General features: G+C 34.6%; 1 protein-coding gene across 6 annotated transcripts in view; it reads right to left on the reverse strand.

Annotated features, from left to right (window-relative positions):
- Positions 1 to 18974: 18974 nt before the first annotated feature.
- The window catches only part of Rgs7 (regulator of G protein signaling 7), a 461036-nt gene continuing 458988 nt past the window's right edge, over positions 18975 to 21022 (reverse strand). For 4 of the 6 annotated variants that reach the window (XM_077802474.1, XM_026390748.2, XM_077802476.1 and 1 more), the window contains one exon: positions 18975 to 19049. In XM_077802474.1, the coding sequence (XP_077658600.1) occupies positions 18975 to 19049 (75 nt within the window). Of the gene's footprint in view, positions 19050 to 19963; positions 20018 to 21022 lie in introns of all 6 variants that reach the window. The other 2 variants (XM_077802475.1, XM_026390741.2) reach the window with 1 other exon arrangement.

Raw genomic sequence — 21022 nt, forward strand, 5'->3', positions numbered from 1 at the left:
AATCTAGTATAAAACCACTCAAGTTCAACCATTTTCTTCAGGTCCTCATTTCCTTATGAGGTCTCCCATCATGTAAATCTTCTATTAAGTAAAGTTGGATGCTTTTCTCTTGTTAATCTGTCTTTTATTACAGAGTCCCAGCTGAGAACCTAGAAAGGGTAGAAGGAAAAGATTATTTTTCCTTCACTTTAATCTCTACCCAACCACTTGGCTGTGTGACTTCAAACAATACTCGTGACCTGTCTCTTTTTCAATATTCTCAAGACTGCAGAAGTAATCTTAAGGGACTTCTGTGAGAATAAAATGTGAGGATTTATGTAAAGTCCATAATGCAGCGACAGGCACCTAATACATGTTAATAATTATATCTTATTCTCAAAAGAATATGTAAGGTCAGAAAGTTAAGAAACACTGACCATGGGCTGGGCTCTAGCTCAGTGGTAGAGCACTTGCCTAGGACATGAGAGGCTCTGGGTTTGCGCCTCAACACCACATTAAAACATAAATAAATAAATAAATAAATAAATAAATAAAAGATATTGTGTCCATCTACAACTAAAAAAATGTAAAAAAAAAAGAAAAGAAAAAAGAAAAACATTGACCATAGGTATTTTTAGAATTGTGCTTAAAAAATCAATTCCTGTTTGAGAAGTCACACTTAAGCCTAACTCTAACAGAAATATTAATTAGTAAAACATAGAAATGTATATTCATAGCAAGGCAGAAAGTCATCTTTAAATAGTTCTGAAAATGTGAAAGACCAATTTGTGTTGCTTTTCAATGGGAGAAAAACAATCTACTTGGTCTGGACTGGCCTGGAGGTGAAGGACTTTCAATCTGCTCTTGGCTGCTATAACCATCCAAGTTGTTCTTGAAACTCTGAAATTTAGCCTAAATTGATAGTCTAAATTGAAAATCTATGACTTTGAATGCATTCTCATACTTTTCTTCTACTGTTGTATGGAAGAGAAAAGTTGCGAAAGCAAGGAGATTCTGCATCTTTTAATGAAAGATAAAACAACAATATAAACATACACAAATTTACAGAGAAGGGTTCAACTTTGATACATTTGGAGTAAAAGGTGTTTCTTATTTAAATATGGTATAAAAATAAATGCAAGAAACATTAACTGAGAATGTACAGACATCAGACAAAGACATGAGCTTGTTTCAGACTTGAATACATCAGTGGCATGAAACTTTCTGTGCTAATTTATTGTTTAATAATTGTGAAGCCATATGTATATTTATTGATATATGTTATTTTTTTTTCTTTTACAATTCTTCCAGTTTGTGAATGACTGAATTTTTAGTGAACTGTGTGTCTAGCAGAAGCTTTAAGAGAAAGAAAGGGAAAAAATAGTTTTACTTTACTTAAACTTGCTAAAAAGGAAAAGACACAGATCCAGCTTAGTAGAATAGAAGGAGGAAGAAAGCAGACAACAGTTTGAAATGGAGGCATCGAGATGGCATAGGGTCCCTTGGAGATAGCAAATGCCTTAATGTGCACACAAAATAGAACAATTCAGGTCCTTCATTCATGCAACATCTTGGTCTAATGTCCTCTGATCCAGGTAACAATGACAAGCTACAAAGTATGTGCAATGATTCCAGTCTGCTTCCATGCTACAAGATGATCCATTTAGTAAGACTGAACAAGGCTTGTTAACCTCTTGGATGTGAGAGACTTCCCCTGAGGAAAAAAATATAAAACAAAACAAAACAAAAAAAGAAAGAAAATAAAGGATGATCACTGAAAACCTGCTTACTAGTAGTATCCATTTATTGTGGATTTTTTTTTTTTTTGCAAGGGTCAAAACTGAACCCTTTTTACTTGTAGGGCTGGGATTGAACCCAGGGCCTCACACATGCTAAGCATGTGCTTTACCACTGAGTTACAATCCCAGCCCTCAAAACTGAATCTTTTAAGTACATCTTAGTTCAAACATCATGATGAGCCTTCCTCCCCTCCCTTCTGCCACCAACACATCAAACAAAATGATTTTCCCTCCCCCTCCCCTCATCCACCTCCTTCCCACTGCAAACAGACTGATGGTTTCACAGCACAGATTAGCAAATCATAAAACATGTCCATAAACATTCCATCGAGGCTTAGCAATGAGGCAATACCTAGGTTCCCAACTGGTTAGAAACATATTACAATAAATCTTAGTAAGCTGCTCTGAAGGATAATAATGTAAATGCATTCTGTGAATTGGTTGTTGAATTTATAAATATTGAAAAATAAAGGGGGGATGCACTTTGAGAATGTGATTGGTGGAAACTCAAGATTGAGTCTATCCCCAACCTTCTATAGTTAATGGAGGAAAAAATGCTAATTGTACATCTAGAGACAGAGGTCTATTCCCTGTTTCATACAATTACCACCTTTCTGTCCTTTCCTGCCTGACTTCCTCTAATGCTAACCCCAGAAAAATATGATATAATTCTGGTTCCACATATTGTTCTGATACATTGAGTACATATTCTTGTTCTTTTTTTTTGAAATTTTAAAACCAAATTGTTCCTGTTAATTATAAATACTCTAGGAAGATAGGAATTTGTTTGACATTTTTTTATCAGAATATAGGTTGTTGATTGGTGGTTTCTATTTCATGTCCAGTGTGTGTGTGTGTGTGTGTGTGTGTGTGTGTGCGCGTGTATGTTTTACTGAGGATTGAATCCTGGGGTTCTCTACCACTGAGCTACATCCACAGTCCCTTTTAGTTTTTATTTTAAGTTTCTATGTTGCCCAGGATGACCTGGAACTTGCAATCTTCCTATCTCTGCTTCTGGAGTAACTCAGACATACACTACCATGCCCAGCTCATTTTTAATTCTATACATTCTAATATAAAAAGAGTCATTTAATTTATTTAATTGATTCTTTTGCTTCCCAAAGGATAAAGCAATAAGGAAAAATTAAGAGAGTTTTTGAGGAATATAGTATTTTGGTAATAAACTATAATTAGAACAATCTTGATTTGCTACCTAATGTGGCTCATGTTTTGGTAAAGGGGTGGGTGATGAGGAGAAAGAGATCATGACTCAGGGCCATTTTCTTAGTTTCTTCAAGCTGCTGTAACAAAAACCCATAGACTGGGTGGCTTCACAAACTGGAAATTTATTTTTCACAGTTCTGGAAGCTAGAGTCTAAGATTAAGATTCTTGCATATTTCTGTTCTCTTCTAGTGTCTAGCTGGTGCAATCTCATTGTGTTCTCACCTGATGGAAGGGATAAGTGAGTTCCCTGGTGCCTCTTTTATAAGGGTATTTGTCCTATTCATGAAGACTTAGCTCCCCCAAAGTCCCATCTCTTATAACCATCACCTTAAAGTGTTAGAATTTAACATGTTCAAACTTCAGCTACACTTTGTGCATAGAATATGATGGTAAGGAAATGACTAATAATTCTATAATCATAAAGATATGATAAGTAATTCCATAATTCATAATCAAAACACTTTCTTTATATACCTTACAGGTACTGATAAAGGCCCTTTTTGCTGACATGAACAGCACCACTGAAAACTAAGCAAAATTTTCTCTTGATTGGGAAGAAGTGTTCAAAACTTAGATTTCTGCAAGACAGTAGAAATTGCCAAGGTTTAGTGAAGGTATTTTGTACTAGGCTATGCTTTAGTCACTTTATGGGAAGAAATATGAAAAAAAGAAAAAGTAATTGGTGTATTCCTTGCCTTGTTATAGTCTTAGAAGAGAGGCCCAAGTGAACTAGGTTGACCCTGCTCCTCCATGTGAGAAGACACAGAGAGAACTTGTCACTTATGAACAAAGAAGGATGGTCTCAACCAGACACTAACTCTGCTGGCACCCCAAAATCTTAAGACTTCCAGACCTCAGAATGGTACAAAGTAAGTTTTTGTTGTTTATAAGCCATTCAATCTATGGTATTTTATTATAGCTGCTCAAGGGGGCTAAGATACTGCTTTCATTTTTATGCTTATTTCCTCATCCATAAAATTAAAATAATAATTGTACCTATTTTAAGATCTTATTCTGAAGACTCATTTTACTGGAAACTATTATTAGAACATTCTATATCCCCAGTTTATGTTGGCCATTACCTTATTATGATTATGTCTACAACTATTATTTGTAGGACATCTAGACCCAAGTCACTGTTCTGACTCTGAGAAGGGCAGAAAATTTCTAATGAATGGAAAACTAAACTTATACTGTTTTCCTGCCCCAAACCTAGGCAATAAATCAATTAAAAATGTTGAAATTAAAAAGCACTTTTCCATATTTACATGCTAATTCCTATATTTGCTACTGTCTACTGTCATTGCTGTGCTCGTAATATATATGTATATGTGTGTATACATATTTATTCTGAAGCTGATAATTTACATTGTGTGTGTGTGTGTGTGTGTGTGTGTGTGTGTGTGTAATTGGAGATTGAACCAGGGCCTTGCACATGCTGGACAAGTGCTCTACCACTAAGCTACATTACCATACCTGAATAATTTACATTTAAAAAGGGCTTGTTTTCACTGAGCCATCTGTGAGATGAAGGGGAGTACATATGTTTGGAGCAAAAGAGTGAATTTCTATGCAGTAGAAGGCTGGGGGAAAGATGCTAATGTAAAACTACTTATTTTAAAACTATTTGTTGATGTGATTTGATTCACTGGGAAATGGTCACATTAAAATAGGAATTCATTTGAAACTTGATTTTGTTTTGTTTTATATTTGGACTATGGAAACAACTGTCACTTTTTGAATTTAATAAAAAGAAATAGAGTTCTCTTTCTATATTTTTCAGTTTTGCTTTTTTCCTTAAATATCCACAAGTCATAAAAACTACTAGTACTTGCCCTCGTATGTACTTCATTAGAAATGAGATGTGGTAAAAGTTTGGTTGACCGGCTCTTATCCTAAAAAATATTTAAAATTAACTTTTTCACAGAAGCCCATACAGAAGTACAGGCCTATAGTAATACACCTGGGAGTTTGTGACAATAAAATAACAATGAGCACAAATGGAAAAACATGTGCATACATTTTAACAGAGTCCAAAAAAAAACCAAACCAAACCAAAACAAAACAAAAATCTATGGACTTACTAAGCAATAAGGATATTGGTTTTGTGTACTGAGACAATTAAAAAGCAAACTTGGGTATAACCAATAATAAAAGGAACTTAGGTGACCCACTGGGGTCAAAGCAAATGGCATGGCTATCCAGTAGGTCGTCAATTTTGAAGATCTAAATCTGGATCTATTTGCAAACCATCTGCATATCATGCTCAGTTCATGTATGGAAAGGAAAAATACCTCAGTCGGATTCTAAGGCATAAAGAAACTATTGTTATGTGTGTTATCCATTGCTGTCTCTACTAGAAAGTTCTAAAATAAAAACACTGATCCTTTCTTCTAGGCAGGCATGTACTGGTCCCAAATCTGCAGGTCAGCCCTTAGGGAACAGTCATTTTCAGGGCACTTCCTTGCAAGCTGTATAGCTATATACCCTGCCAATTTTAAGTTGAAGAACCTGAGAATTTTATAGCTTAATTCCAATATTTTAATTCTAGAAACTAAAAGGGCTAACATGAACAAAAACCTTACCAATAGCATTTTAAACCAAATTACTTACAATAATTAATTAATTCTGTGTGAACAGTATCTATTTTTAACTACATGAATGACTATCTAAATCCTTCCTATCAGAGTTTAAAAGAAATAGATTACAGGGGAAATAGTAACCTATAAGAAAAGTCAAAAATAAATATTGACTTTAAAAAGAGAATGTAAATGAAATTATACCAACCAAGGATATAATGTCAGTAATGTATTTAATACCTCTGAAGCATTATTTTGTGTCAATGCAACCTGAATTGATAACCAAACATGGTGGGGAGATAACATTAAAATATTAGAAACCCAACCTGATGTCAACTTTCCTTAAATAGAGGTCCAAAATCTTGTGTAATTGAAACTCAAAATTATCAAACACACCAATTGCATTTTAATTTGACTTTCCTTATTTTGAAATAATGTAATCAGTGAAAAGAGCTTGGTATGGCACTTCACTTGGCAGAGCTGGAACTGGTTTGGGCACAGTACATTCAATAGACCTTGAGAATTTGGCCTGCAGACTGCACAGTGCTGCACAAGATGTAGCTAAAGATTTAACAATTAATGCTCAATGCCTGTCATCATGATTCTCCCTCATCAAAATGCTCTTGATTATGACAAGCAATTCCTGATTTTGTTCAATAAATACACTTTTGCTAATTTGAATTTAAAAAAAAAGAAAAGGAAACTCTTGTCAATGCCTTTCTGCTATTAACGTGACTCAATGGTCTGACCAGATGCTCAGCCCTACAGCTATGGAATTAAAGAGCTGATGACGTGGTGGTAATGAGATGTATTGGACCAGAAACAGCAAATACACATAAAAGACTGAACTAAAGAATCTGTTCTTTAGCTCTCATGTTGATAAATACTCTTGTAGACTTTAAAATTATTCATCACCTGGGTTCTCTGGGCTTCTAAACTGCCTACTATCACTCTGAAAAAATGGTTCTTGTTGACCTTAGCACCTGCTGCTTTCTCAACTAGGGTCTCCTTCCTGTGCACATACCTGTTCAGATTCTACTCACTCTTGAAAAGAGACTTTCTTACCCATGTCTTTGCTGAAGACTTCAAACTGACTCCTAAATTCTAAAGTTTCCTTTTCTAAACTCTTTTTGCCCAAGAATCTGCACTAGGGCATTTACATGGTCTTGTATTGTTTTGTAAGTCCCCTGGCCTGCTGAAGCAATTGTTAGCTGTTAAACAACATTAATATTATAGAAGTTCCCAAATAAGTACTTAATTGTTTGCATGAGTTGAACTCCTTGATTGGAAATTTTATGTCAAAAATAAATCACTAGAAACAAGGGTAATGAGACTCATATGTCTTAGGATAAGTAACTTTTACCTCAGGAAAAGAGACACATGGTAGGGTGAGGAAGGGGTGGGGACATTGGTGACATCCTATGTGTTAAGCAACTGCCTAACAAAATCTGGATGTTTTCAATTGGAAGATGGTAAGACAGAATTGAATTTAGGCTAGGTGTTTGGAAAGTTCTTCACTAATTTAAATCAAACTGATTATTCTAGGTGAACTTAGGAGTGAGTTTATTGAAACATAGTAATAATTTTAGCAAAACTATTGAGAATGTATTAGGGCCTACAATGTTAAAAAGAAGCTCAAATTTTTGAGATTTAACAAAAAGGCAAAAAGAAAAGATTCTATAGCTAGTTTCGAAACTTGTATACTTAATGTTAAATACTGAAAAAAATCTAGTATTGCATGCTAAAATTAAATAGCTTATTAACATACATAGCTTCCTGTATGGTCTGGAAAAGAACAAGCAAAGCCAAACACTTTGATTTCCCTAGTTAAAAGTATTTCCCACAGACAGGTGTGGTGGTGCACACCTGGAATCCTAGTGACTCGGGAAGCTGAGGCAGGAGGATCTCAAGTTCCAGAATGGCCTCAGCAATTTAGCAAGACCATGTCACCGAAGAGAAAATAAAAAGGGGGCTGGAGATATATCTCAGTGGTAGAGCACCCCTCAGTTCAACCCTCAGAACCAAAAAATAGAAATAAAATAAAAGTATATATACCCTTTATAGAAAATAAGAAAAAGATAGAAAAAATACAAAGAAATAAATATTATTGAAATAGAATTATTTATATATTTTTACCTTCTTATACAAAAATGTATGTTCTTAAGGGTTTTCTTTTTAGCCAAATTGAAATTATACTGTCAATAATATTATGAATAACATACATATGTAACATGCAACCAATAATTACTAAAAAATTAAATATTATAGAATAGATTAGAAAATATCAGGGTGCATTCACAAGCATTAATGCAATGCTTGTGAAAATTTCTTTTAGTTCTAGACACATATAAACATACATAAGTGCTATATATATACACATATATACATAGTTTTATACATATATATGTATATGTTTTATATAATACAAGTGCACACACAAACATAAAATATATTGGTCAAGTGGATCAAATATGGGTGGCATTAAAAAAAATGAAAGCCACCGCTCTGAAATCTGATGTTTAATATCTGTATAGTATTCCACTAGTTGTTATGCCTTGATACATTTAAGAAATTCACAATTATTGCACATTCAGAGAGTGTTCTATATTTGGTAATTATGTGATGCAATGAACATTCTTGTATGTTGGGGAGCATCTGGGTTTTCTTAGGATTAAATTACAAGAAGTTGTATTATTGACTTGAAGAGAGAGATTTTTGAGCCTTTTAGCATATTCTGTCAAATTCTCTTCCAGAAATGTGACAGCAATTCATACTTCCAGGAACAGGGTGTGAGATCACCTATTTTTTTTTCTCCTTTTCAATGCTAATTTTTTATTTTCAAAGAAAAATAACCTAGTTGCAGGTATATTTTTAATGTTAGTTTCTGAGTGAAATTTGTCTATTAAAAATAATGAGCTTTCTTTTTGTTTTCTCATGTACTTACTATTTGTGTGTCTACTGTTAAAACTGCCTAAGTCCTTTGATAATCTTTCTAGTGGTATTTTGCTCTTGTGATTATTTATTTGCAAAAAAATTTTTTTCTACTTTAAACTGTATTAGATCTTTATCTGTCATGAACATGCCCATTTACATTTAAAGGAAAAAGGGTTTACTAGGTTTAAGGACAGAGAAAGATGCAGTTCATAACAAAACAACTATCTTCAAAGTGCACTAATTATTACAGCAGTGGACTTCTGTCCTCCTCCTGTATTTTATGGCATTTAAATCAGTAATCTGAACAATTAAACTGATGGAATTCTGATCAAAGATATACACGATGAAAATTTCATTATCTTGGTTAAAATTTCATTATCTTGGGTAGCAAAGAGATACTCCAAATAGTTCTATAAAGGTACAAAAAGGAGTTATGAAACTTAATCACAAGATAAAATTTAGCGGAAAGAAAGGTGAAGAACCAAATTTATACTAAAATGAATAAACAACAACCACCAAAAAAAAAAAAAAAAAGCTAACTAGAAGTAAACCACAAGATTGGGGAAATCAGCAGCACATCAGAAACAAGTGTTAGTGATTTAAAATAATGTCTTCATTTAAGCTCCAAATAACTCCACATTTTGCTAAAGTTGGAGGCTAAGGTGGAGAAGCTGAGACAATTTTTTTTTAGGCTAGATTATAAAAAGTATAGGACACATAGGGAGATGATATTCTCATTTCATATTGGTTGAGTTACATCTAGGGCATTATGCTCAGTTATCACTTAGGAGGACTACTGATGAACTAGAACAAATGTAGGAAGTAAGTAAACAAGATGGTGAGAGAAAGGAAATTAATGAATGAGAAAATATTAGAAATTCACTTTCCTAGTCAATGTAAGACTCAGATTTAACTTCAATTTTTAAGACACTCTATCAAGTCTTTTTAAGTGTTTGGCTTAATTTTCAGATTTTTTTTTCTTCTTATACCCATATTTCAACAGCTTATATAATTTTTAATAAACTAAAAATAAATATATAAATTCAATTATAAGCAGTTATGTTATAGGAAAAAACACAATTGACTGTCCCTCCCTCCCTCCCTCCATCCTTCCCTCCCACCCTTCCTTCCTTCCTTCCTTCCTTCCTTCCTTCCTTCCTTCCTTCCTTCCTTCCTTCCTTCCTTCCTTCCTCTGTAGTGGTACTGGAATCAAACTCAGGACGTCACACATGCCAGGCAAGTGCTATACTACTAAGCTACATCCTCAGCCACAACTGACTCTTAGCACCATACGATTCTACTGGAAGTTGCAGAATCCTGTGGCCATAACTAGCACAGACATTGAGAGAGCTATCAAAGTGTGATCTTAAAAGTAGCAACATCAACATCACTGAGAGTTGATTAAAAATGAGATATTTGGATTCCACCAGAAAATGACTTCATTGGACTTTCTGATAGTTGGGGTCCAGGAGAGAGCAGAGTGGAATACTTCTACGTAGGTCATGTCCCTTAAACACATATTCTTCTGAGAAGCTTATAACCAATGCAGGGGGCAGAGGGAGGCAGGGGGAGAGGGAGAGAGAGTGAAAGAAAGAGAATGATTCTAATTCGGTTTATTTGTTATGAGGACCCAGAATCTGCATTTTCCAAACCCCTGATGATTTAGAGGTATGGATAGTTGAAACACACTTTAAAAAAAACAGTGAACTAAAGATTTTAACAAAAAGAAACAAAAGAAAACTTGGTGGGAACTAATGAAAATCACACCTTCAAATAGTTCGCCAGCTGTCATCTCAAGGATGGTGTGCCTGATTCTGCATGGCTCCAGGAGGCCGGATTAGGATCAATACTTGGAAGTTACAGAAAAGTAGACTGCTGAAAATAAAGAAGGCATTTCTAAAAGAATGGATTTCTCTGCTGTCTACAGGTGTCATATCTCTGAAAATTAGGAGCCAGCAGATGTTGGATGCCCTCTTGGCATTGAGCCTACAGAAAAGATTAATGCAATTCAGCCTGGGGGAATAGAGCCTCTAAGTTCCTTTTCAATTCTGAAACTCCAAAAATACTAGTATTGTTAATATCTCCTCAAAAGTACGTTTAAGTTTTAAAATTAGAAAAGTGAAAGAATTCCCAATAATCTTTTCCTTCTGGAGTTTATAACATGATCTTGCTAGATATTAATATGTATATTTCAAGTGAACACTCTTGCTAATGGGTGATTATTACTTGACCTTGTAGTAACTGAGCCATGTTTACTAGGTAATTTTTAAATTGCTGATAGAATAGACTGGAATAAAAAGATCTTTAATAAACAAGCCAAATGCTGAGGATGTAGCTTGGTGGCAGAGTGCTTGCTTAGCAGGTGTAAGGCTTGGTGTTCAATCCCTATTATAGGGGCAGGAGTTGGCATCGGGGAGCAAAGCAAAATCTGCATAATGTGAAGAGGTAAAACAAGTAACAGTTGAACATTTTTTTTTCTCCAGAAATAATACAGCAGTTTAGAGACTGTGTGTTTTAAAAATTCAATAAATGTCATACTCTATTTTAATATTAGTCTCTGCTGGTCAAAAATTAAGTATAATTATTACATTGGGATTGTTCAGTGTTTTCTCTTATTACTCTTAAGTCCTGATCCTGAAAAATAATAACAGCCATCAAAATGCAGTGCAGGGTACATGGAATTTGGCTTAATCTGAGTTCATCGTATATTCCAACAGCATATAAAAAGTAGCAGGGTATCTGCAGATACACATATAATATACCCATGCTTATAGACTATGTGATTTAGAGAAAGATGACTTTTTTCCTAGCTATTGTCAATTGGCTGTTTTAATGTTACCTGCTTTGAGTACTAGCACAGATTATGGAACAGTGAAAATTGCCATCCACATCTTGTCATTAGTTTAAAGTTGACTTTCTTTTCTGAAAAATGTTTCAAAAAGGAGTGATGATGAACATATAAGATATTACATGTGGCTTTAGAATGAGAAAGAGAAAATGAGAAATAGATGGCCTGGTGATGATATAGAGCTGCCTAGTAAGTGAGTCATAATTAGAAATAATTACTATATGATTTTACTTTTAGTGGAAATTAAATTTGACATCCTAATAAGTCCAATTTTTATCTACTTAAGTTCCATTGATATTTTTTTCTGGCTACATAAAACAAGTTTATAAAAAGAATATGTGAATGGATTGCTCTTAGACCATTGATAAAATTCTGACTTGTTTCAATTGTGTTCAGTGACATTTAATTCACCAAGGTGAGATTTATATTGAGAGTTTTCTATATGCAAAGTACTTTGCCAAAGTTGTAGTGCTTATGCTATCAAATAAGCATACAAAATACTCCCTTATCTTTTTACTTTATGCAGTTACAATTTTGTACATTAATATGGGGTTTAGATCATATTTGAGTAATAATTCAATAAAAATAAAATAAAATCAAAGGGATAATGCAAAATATTGTGCTAACTGTTGTATAATATAACTCCTAAGATCTCTGAGACAGTTTGAAGTTTATTTTCCTGTTTTCTTCCAATATATCTGACTTAATAATGTTCTAGTAATTTTCTCGGTGCTCCAAGTCTTCCTCTTTGACTTCTTCCTATTTCACCACCCAGATTTTTGTCCTTATCATCTAATGTGTATTCTCTAGCAGCAGCTGTTGATCCTGAAAACTTGTCCTCCTATCCCTGCCTTCCATTCTCATCTACTGCACATATCAAGATGGTCCATGTATAAATGCAGAACTCAGCCTGTATCCTTGATTACCTTCTTCTGTGCTCTGCTCTTCAGACTTAAAATCTCCACAGAATTCCTGTGTGAATTGTTGGGTTCTCAGACCTTTCTGGTGTCACTTTTATGTTATCTCCTAAAGGGCTAGCTTCCTGCCTAGTTTCTGGGCAGGTCTCTTGCTCAGGCCTTATCTCTGCTTATCTCTAGTGAATCTGTGTTTCTTTAAGAGAAATCATCATGATTTAGAAGCTACTGGGAAGCTAGTTCTGTTTCTTGGACAGTTAACTTTCCTAACAAGAGAAAACCAACTTAGGTGTATTAGTTAGTAGCATCCCTGTCTGTCCTCTTATGGGTATATGCTTCCTAAGAGCAGGACTATGTCTTGTCTATATATTTTCAGAGAACAAAGTACCTGATGTATAGAAATTTTTTCTTTTTTGTTTTGCTTTATTTGTTTATTTTTTGTTGGTACTAGGGATTGAACCAAACACTGCTCTACCACTAAGCTACATTCATTCTCAGCTCTTTTTATTTTTTATTTTGAGACAGGGTCTTACTAAGTTGCTCAGGCTGGCTTTGAATTTGCCATTCTCCTGCCTTAGCCTCCCAAGTCTCTGGGATCACAGGTATGCACCATAGTGCTCAGCCTGTTTTCTCTTGAGAGTTTACTATATGAAGAGGTAAAACAAGTAACAGTTGAACGTTTTTCTTTTTCTCAAGAAACAATATAGCAGTTTAGAGACTGTGTTTTAAAAATTCGATAACTGTCATACTCTATTTTAATATTGGTCTCTGCTGGTCAAAAATTAAGTATAATTACATTGGCCACTGGGCTATAAATTGTCAGGATGGTCTGTAGCTGAGGTCTCTTGGCTGCTACCATAAACTTGGGGCTTCATATTCATTAAAGAATACTTTGGGAAATGCTATTTAAGCTTCTGCCTCTGGCATATGTAGCATCAAAGGTGACATTTCCCACTAGGGGCTGTCTGCCTGACATCTCACTGGCATTCCTTAGGAACCCTCAGGGATGCACTGAGTCTCCATGGCCAAAACCCACTATACGATTCACAGATTATACAATGTAAGTGACAATTTAAAAACTAATGATGCTATTGGGGAAAATATATCATCTGAATTAAATTAGGCTACCTGATCTGATACATTTCACACCAATCAATTTACATCATGCTGCAGGGAAACTAAAATTGTTTTCTCAGGCAAGTTATCACCACAACCAGTTTCAATAAAATAAGATGGACAGCCATATCTGTCAACAACAAAATGATAGATGCAATGGGTTTCAAGTCTATAACAAGAGGAAAGAGGAAAAAATACTTCATCCCTCAGTAGACTCACTTTCAGTATTGCTGGTAATATCTGGAGGGCAAATCCAATGACTGATTTATAAATTATTTTTATTTAAGGTGCTGTAGGAATTTTTTGATGTAGCTTGTGTATATTTTAACATACCTATAATCCCAAGCATTAAAATCCACAGCAATTCACTGGAAAAGAATATGTACAAAATCATCCTTAAAGTAAATTCACGGAGCATAGAGGGGAAATCAGAACTTTCCCTTTCAGGGTTCCCAATATGTTTGTGTACTATGATGGATGTTTACGTGAAGCAGACAAGCTCATTATGATGGGTGTTTATGTAGATCAAGAATCTGACTAGCCTCCTGGAGGGCTTGCCGTGCTGCAACTTCATTAGTATATATACAATCTAAGAAATGACCTTTTCAAACACTCTAAGGTTTGTCTCTACTTCATTGTGGTAGAAACTGATATCATGGGAAATGAAAGTAAGAATACACAGGTTGTCTTTATAAACAATTTTTTTTTCCAGCTGAGAATAAAACACAGGGCCTCACACATGTTATGCAAAAGCTCTATCACTGAGCTGAACCCCCAACCCAACAAGCTGTCTTTTTAAATACATAAGAGTAGCATATAACCTGTCACATTATCGAAACTTTATATATGTTGATAAGTGAATGATCTAGAACTAGTACAGTGGTATGTACATAAAACCATGATGTAAATACAGTATGTGAGTAGATCCTAGGCTACCTGATCAATTTTTTCTAGTGGTACCATTCACAGTGAACAAATTTAATAGTAAGATTATACATTTTATTTTTAGATACTCCATGCTCCTTTACAACATAGTTTTACCTACACTCATGGGCCTATACGCCCAACAGCAGAGTCCAAAGGACTCAACCAGGAGGGTCATGGCTCAGTCCTAGACAGAAGCCAAGACCCAGCCCAATTGTGTCAGGGATGGGCAGTCTAGGGGACCACACAAGCAGAGCAGAGCACAGTGCTGCTCCTAGCATGGCTCTATAGCTGCTCTGGGGCTGTGTTTCCAAATTTGGCATCTGTATTATTCATGGGGATTGGTTACATTAGATGAAAAGGGTGCCTCCTAGTTTATAATCTTGGTGGTCATTAAGGAAGTTTTATGCTAGATTTAATAAAAAGCAAGTTAAAAATAATTTGACCAGAAACTAGAAACAATCGTTAGTCTTTGACAGTGTTTTAAAAACAACATAAGCTCCCTCTGCCAAAAAAAAGTGACTACAATTCTTCACAGATCAAGAATCACTTAGAAGGGGAAGTGTTCCATGAATGTGTATCACAAGTAGTTTTGGAAATCAGTAATGCAAAGTGTGTTTTCCACTTTTCTCCTCTGATGTATACTCTTTAGTCTCCATAAAAGTAAAGATGAGCGGGAGATGAAAAATAGATATCTCTTCCCTTATAAATCTGCATCATACTTAACCAAATAACTGAATTTTATGACTATATTGTTAGAAGAGAATCAATATTTAAGTTGAAAAATGTTTATTATACTTAGATCTATAATAGCAATGAATAAATAAATAAGGGAAAAACTACATGTCCATCAATAGGGGATTAGAAAAATGTACAAGTCTATTCATTCAAAGAAATTTTCTGTGGTTAAAAAGTAAAATCATGGGAGAGAATATGACATTATCTGGAAAATATTTACAATGCACTTCAAATAATAAAGAATACTTATAAATAATCCTGTTTCTTAAATATTTAAGTGCAAATTGGAACCATAAATGAGTAGTGAGATTATAGATGGAAAAATAGAGTTTCAGCAGTTTAAATGATTTCTAAAAAGTCACATCAGAAGAAGATGTGAAATTAGTTTCAAATTTAAATAAAACTCCTTAAACCCCCAGGCCCAAGTTAATTTTATCACATTTTACTACTCATAAAAAAACCTGCCTAATAAGCCTATATCTTTATCCATGACTCCACAATGGACTTAAATAATTTAATTTGTTTTAACCCCCTTGAAATAAAAAAAAAGTTTTGTGTCTTTTTAATACTTCAAACAGGTTATGAGATTTATATTTACATTTGTTTCTCTAATATTTAGCTTATTGGGTCATAGAGGTAAGTACGGATTTGATTTTACAACATAGTTTTATCTACACTAATGGGCCTATATGCCTTACAGTCATTTTGGAGTCAACCTACTCTTTCTGTTAAGGTTCTCTTGCAGAGTTGTCCACCATTTCTGGTGATTCATGGCAGTCTGCAGAACACAACTAAAAAGCTCAGAGCACTTCAGTTTAGCAGAAGCGTACCAATACAAAGGGGAAACAGACAAGGCCATCAGAGCTTTGGTTTGATTCTTTCAAAGGCTCTGTAGATGACTGCCTTCTATGAAAACTGTTCCCCAAAAGAGGTTGGATCAGTGAATTCTTACAAGTTCAACGTGAAGTTTCCCTAACATTCGTCTCTACTCTCCTAGTTTTCTAGCCAAAAACCAAGCTGACTTAATTTCCTCTTCACACAAACTAAAGAGAGGTGAGTCATACAGTTGGCACTTGATAGAAGACATGGCTGATAAATCCTTCCCTGCATCCCCGTTATTTGCTGTTTCTCTATAAGGTTTATGCGGCAAACAGATGTTATGATGATTTGGTGATGGAAGAAATGGTGTTGGATATGATGATGGTGAAGGAGGAAGAAAACAGGTTTTATAATTAGTAAAGAACATGCACTTTGTCATAAGAGAATGAGGTCAACCTAATGTGAATGAAGGACAGAGTAACCTTTGAAAGACAGACGTTCTTCAATGGCAAAGAAAATAGAGAAATAAGACAGTAAGTCACAGGAAATGAGAATTTTTTTCAAGACAATAAGCCAAGGTGAAGGCTTTATACAAATGTGAATTATTCTTATCCTGCCTGTTTTGGGCATAATGGAAAGAATAAAAGTAATGTACAAAGAGTGATGGATTTAAATATGAAAAATTTGCTTCCAGGCCTGGCTATAACACTCAAGACTCAATGATATTGGTGGAGTGACCTGACCTCACTGTTCCCCCATTTGTTCATTTGTGAAAACGAGGGAACACCTGCTTCACCAGGATTGCTGCGTATGTAAACAACAACTCAACAAAAGAAACAAGGAGGGATGGAAGTCCTTGGACTATCCAAAATGCCATGTAGCTCTTGGCTATTTGCTATAATTATCCTCTATGCCAGTAGGAGTTTATTAACTTGGGTAACACTAGTGTGTCGGAAAAAATTGGAATAAAAAAATTTTTAACTCTGGATGTCATTTTTATGACCCAGGTTGTAACAATGATAACATTTTAATTTTCCCAGGTTATAGAAATGCTTATACTGAAACGTATAAATAAGCTTCCTAAAAAAAGGCATGAACTTGAAATGGAATCAAGCTTCAGAGGAGGTTATCACTGGGTGACAGGATTTATTTATCTTATAGTGGTTGGAAGAACATCAAGGAGCGGCAGGATGGATGAGCAGAATGAGAAAGAATTTAGGAACAAGATAAATTTTGGATCAGTGTGGGCTTCTTTTGGGAAAATTTTGTACCTCACCTAAACTTTCAGTTTTTTTGTTTTTTGCCTATGCAATGGATAAAATAATGAGTGTAATGATACTTGTCTTGCAGAGTTAGCATGTGGATTCAGTTAAATTAGTTTAAATAATACAGAATCCTGCAGCAGAGCCTAATGCATGTACCCATGAATGTGTGTTGTTATCATATTTTCCCACAATTCCTTCCATACATACTTGCACATGTGGTTTGCCCATATTTTCCCTATTCCACTTCTGTTTTAGATACTGTCCTTGTTGTGTAGCCTCCCTGTGTCTACCAGGGTGATCCTCACATGGGGGTATTTTAATGTAAACTCTATCTTGTGTCTATCTCCTTATTATAAAATCATCCATTCTTTTGTTGTCTTTGAATTATTCTATTGATTCTGCAAAGGGGTCCTATTGAACCTAGTACAGAGATGCGTAGGGATCCTGTGACCACTGCAGACCCTAAGAGTCACAATAATAGGGGAAGAACACTGTAACAGGGAAATTCAGAGAGCTTCTCTGATGTTCTTCACTTCTTCAGAACTATATGAAAACACAATATTCAGTGAAAAATGTCACTTTTTATTTTCCTGGATGAAAAAATAAATGAAGGTTTTCTGAATGTTATTTCTATGTTGTATGTTGTATTTGTATGTTGTATGCATAGGGGTGTGTGTGTGTGTGTGTGTGTGTGTGTGAATGTTAATCAACTTCCTTTTCTTTTGCCTTTTAGCCTTTCTCCAACTTCTTTTAAATAGAGTTTTGTCTCTTTTTGGCCTAGTGAAGTCCTATTCATCCAGTTAAATGCTACTTCCTCTGGGAATTCTCCGATTACATAAGACCCCTCTCTTCCCACCCAAAAAACAAATGGAGTTTATCTTTTCCTTGTATATCATAGTATTTTGTTGTTCTATTAGGTGTCTCTGCAATCAAGGTCTATTCCTTCCACATGTTCCCAACATATAACACAATGTTTGTAATATAGTTGGCACTTGTATGAATTTTGGTTGAAGGTGTGGTTGATTAACCCTGATTTCGTCTTATTTCTTGTAGGTTCTTTCTTAAGGTTTGCAGTATGTGACAATGTGGTACTATTTTAAGAGTTGGGAAATGGGTTGAAATGAAGTTGAAGACAAGCCTCTTATTTCCTGTTTTCCATCTTTCCCAAGTTGTGTTACTAATTTTTAAGTATATCACAGAAACCTCCATTCCAATTTCACGAACAGTATTCTCTCAACATCACATTAGGAAAAGAGTAATTTGAAATAATTCTTAAACAATACACAGAGTACCTTGCAATATGTTGTAGCTACTTTTCTCAGAAAAATCACAGGGGAATTTTTTTTGATATTTTCTTTATCTGCATGGTGACTTATAAGGCATATTTAAGAAAATTCTATATTAAGGGACAGAGATTCCAATAACTTTATTAAGTTAATAGTATGATCAATTCCTGGAATCTCAAATTCTCCATCCCTTTAATTCATGCAGTCACATCAAATGTCCAGTATATATATATATATATATATATATATATATATATATATTACTGTTTAAAGCCTTTCAAATACTCTGTGTACAGTCACAATGATAATTCAAAAGTAAAATAAACTGACATTCCCCACCACAAAGATCCTTGAAGAAAACGGAAAACAAAAACCACATCTTTGTTGAATCTAGTTTGCTTATATTTCAACACACATAATTCCACTGAACTGGCCATCACAGCAAAAGCCACAACACACACACACACACAGCAGCATGGAGCTAACCACACAACTCAACAGACAGTGCAGACAAACTTGAGTATAAACCAAGATTTTTCTACCTCTTTTCATAACAGGTTAGTGCTGGCCCTCAGTGTTGGTGTACAGTTTTTATGGCATGGGAAAATAGGGATGTTTCTGCCCTATAAAAATAAATGTGTTGAAGGCTTTAGTTTGAGCTTATACAACGTCAGAAAGTTCCAAAGGCACTGGCACAATACAAAAATAAATAAATAAAAAAGAATCCCACAAACAAATATATATCACCAAAACACATCGCAAGGAACTAAGAAAACTCTAGTGGGAAAGCTACTGGTTTCCTGAATGATTTATGCAAACACCTTCATGAAAAATAAATAACAGGAGAGGCATGCTAGTGGGTCTGTGGTGGGGTGTTATCTTGTCACCAACCAACATTCATGTCAAGTCTCGCCACAGAGGTAGAAAGCACAGAACATTTGTTCTTTTTGGGGGGGGTGGGGTTGGGGGTATTTCTGGGGATTTAACCCAGGGAACACTTAACCACCTTTTTTATTTTTTTTATTTTCAGATAGGGTTTCATTAAGTTGCTTAGGGCCTCATTAAGTTGCTGAGGCTATTCTCCAGTTTGCGTTTCTTCTGCTTCAGCCTCCCAAGTCATTAGGATTACAGGCGTGTGAGCCACTGTGCCCAGCAACACTTCTTGTCCTTAATATTTTAAGCCTAAGGAAGAGCTAAGGTAAGAATGTAGAAATGCATGCATTATCTTTAATAAGGACAAGAATACATGGAACAAAAATATAAAGAAAAATTCTTAGTTCCTTCATTTTATATATCATATTGCACACTTCTTTCCAAATCTTAGTCTGACACAAATTATAGTTCATGTGTGACATCTTTATCTACTCTACAAAAGGCTGGGACAGAAAGATAAGCATGATTTTCTCTATTTGAATAAAGGCAATACTTTTGCTTTTACATCTAAGAATGCATGGTTGGTAATGGCTCTAGAAATAGGAAAGCTGCAAAAATTTCATTGGACTTAATGATTTGTAATTCCTCAAAAAATAAAACTTACCACATTCTGTGCAAATTTCTCAAAAGATGTTCTGCGATCCATTGAGTTTCCAGACTTATATGTGTGGGTTGGGGTAGGGTGAAGGGAAGTAAGGGAACATTAAAAAAAAAAAAGCAGCAAGAAAAACAGAGCAGAAAAAGACAGAATGATGAAATGATGCAATGTTAAGTCCATATTCTAAATCACAGGCCCCCGAAGGTAGGAGAGTTGCCAAAGGAGGCCTTTGGCCACAGGATCTGGGCACTGTTTTCATTAGTGCTTTTATTTTAAACACCAAAAGCTCTTATGCAAACAAAATGGAATGATTCCAAGTAAAATCAAATTAAGAAAATATGTGAAGCTTTTATGCAGACATTTGCAAAGCTTAAGTATTCGAAAATTTCATGTTATGTATTTGGAATTTTCTCATAATTTTCTGTCAAGGCTAAATTTTTGTAGATAACATTATTAAATCTGTAAAGCATTGCTGTAGAATAGACCTTTCCAAAAGGATGAAAACTTTATTCAACACTGCCTGATCCTTAAACCTTTAGCTTTGGTTATTGAACACTTGATATTTGGCTAGAATTTTATGCAATTTTAATTAATTAAAATTAAAATTTAAACAACTCCATGTGGTTAATGTCTGCTGTATTTGGACAGGGCACACAGAATATCTATTTCCAGATGCAAAACAATGCACTTAAAAAAATCTCATTAGACTAAATGCATGAATTACACAAGGTATAATTTAATCTCAGAAGTTCAATAAGTTATGGATTATTTTAACATTAAAAAGCAATGAATAATGTTTATGTTTATGTTGTATACTCTTTTATATTGATCACATTAGGACTTATGAACAGTAAGACTTTGATTAGAAGCATTAATTGAATAATGAGGTCTCTCTCCATATGTGCTTGGCTACCATCTTAAAGGGTGTAAAATTCATCACAGGGATACTTAGTAATTTGGAATAAATGCCAAGAGACAATGAAAATATAACTACATTTTGGCAGCTATCATTGAAAAAAGTAGGTCTATTTTTAGTTGTGAACATGCATTCAAGCTTTCCAAATA

This window comes from Urocitellus parryii, chromosome 9 (genome assembly GCF_045843805.1).
Source record: "Urocitellus parryii isolate mUroPar1 chromosome 9, mUroPar1.hap1, whole genome shotgun sequence".
NCBI lineage: Eukaryota > Metazoa > Chordata > Mammalia > Rodentia > Sciuridae > Urocitellus > Urocitellus parryii.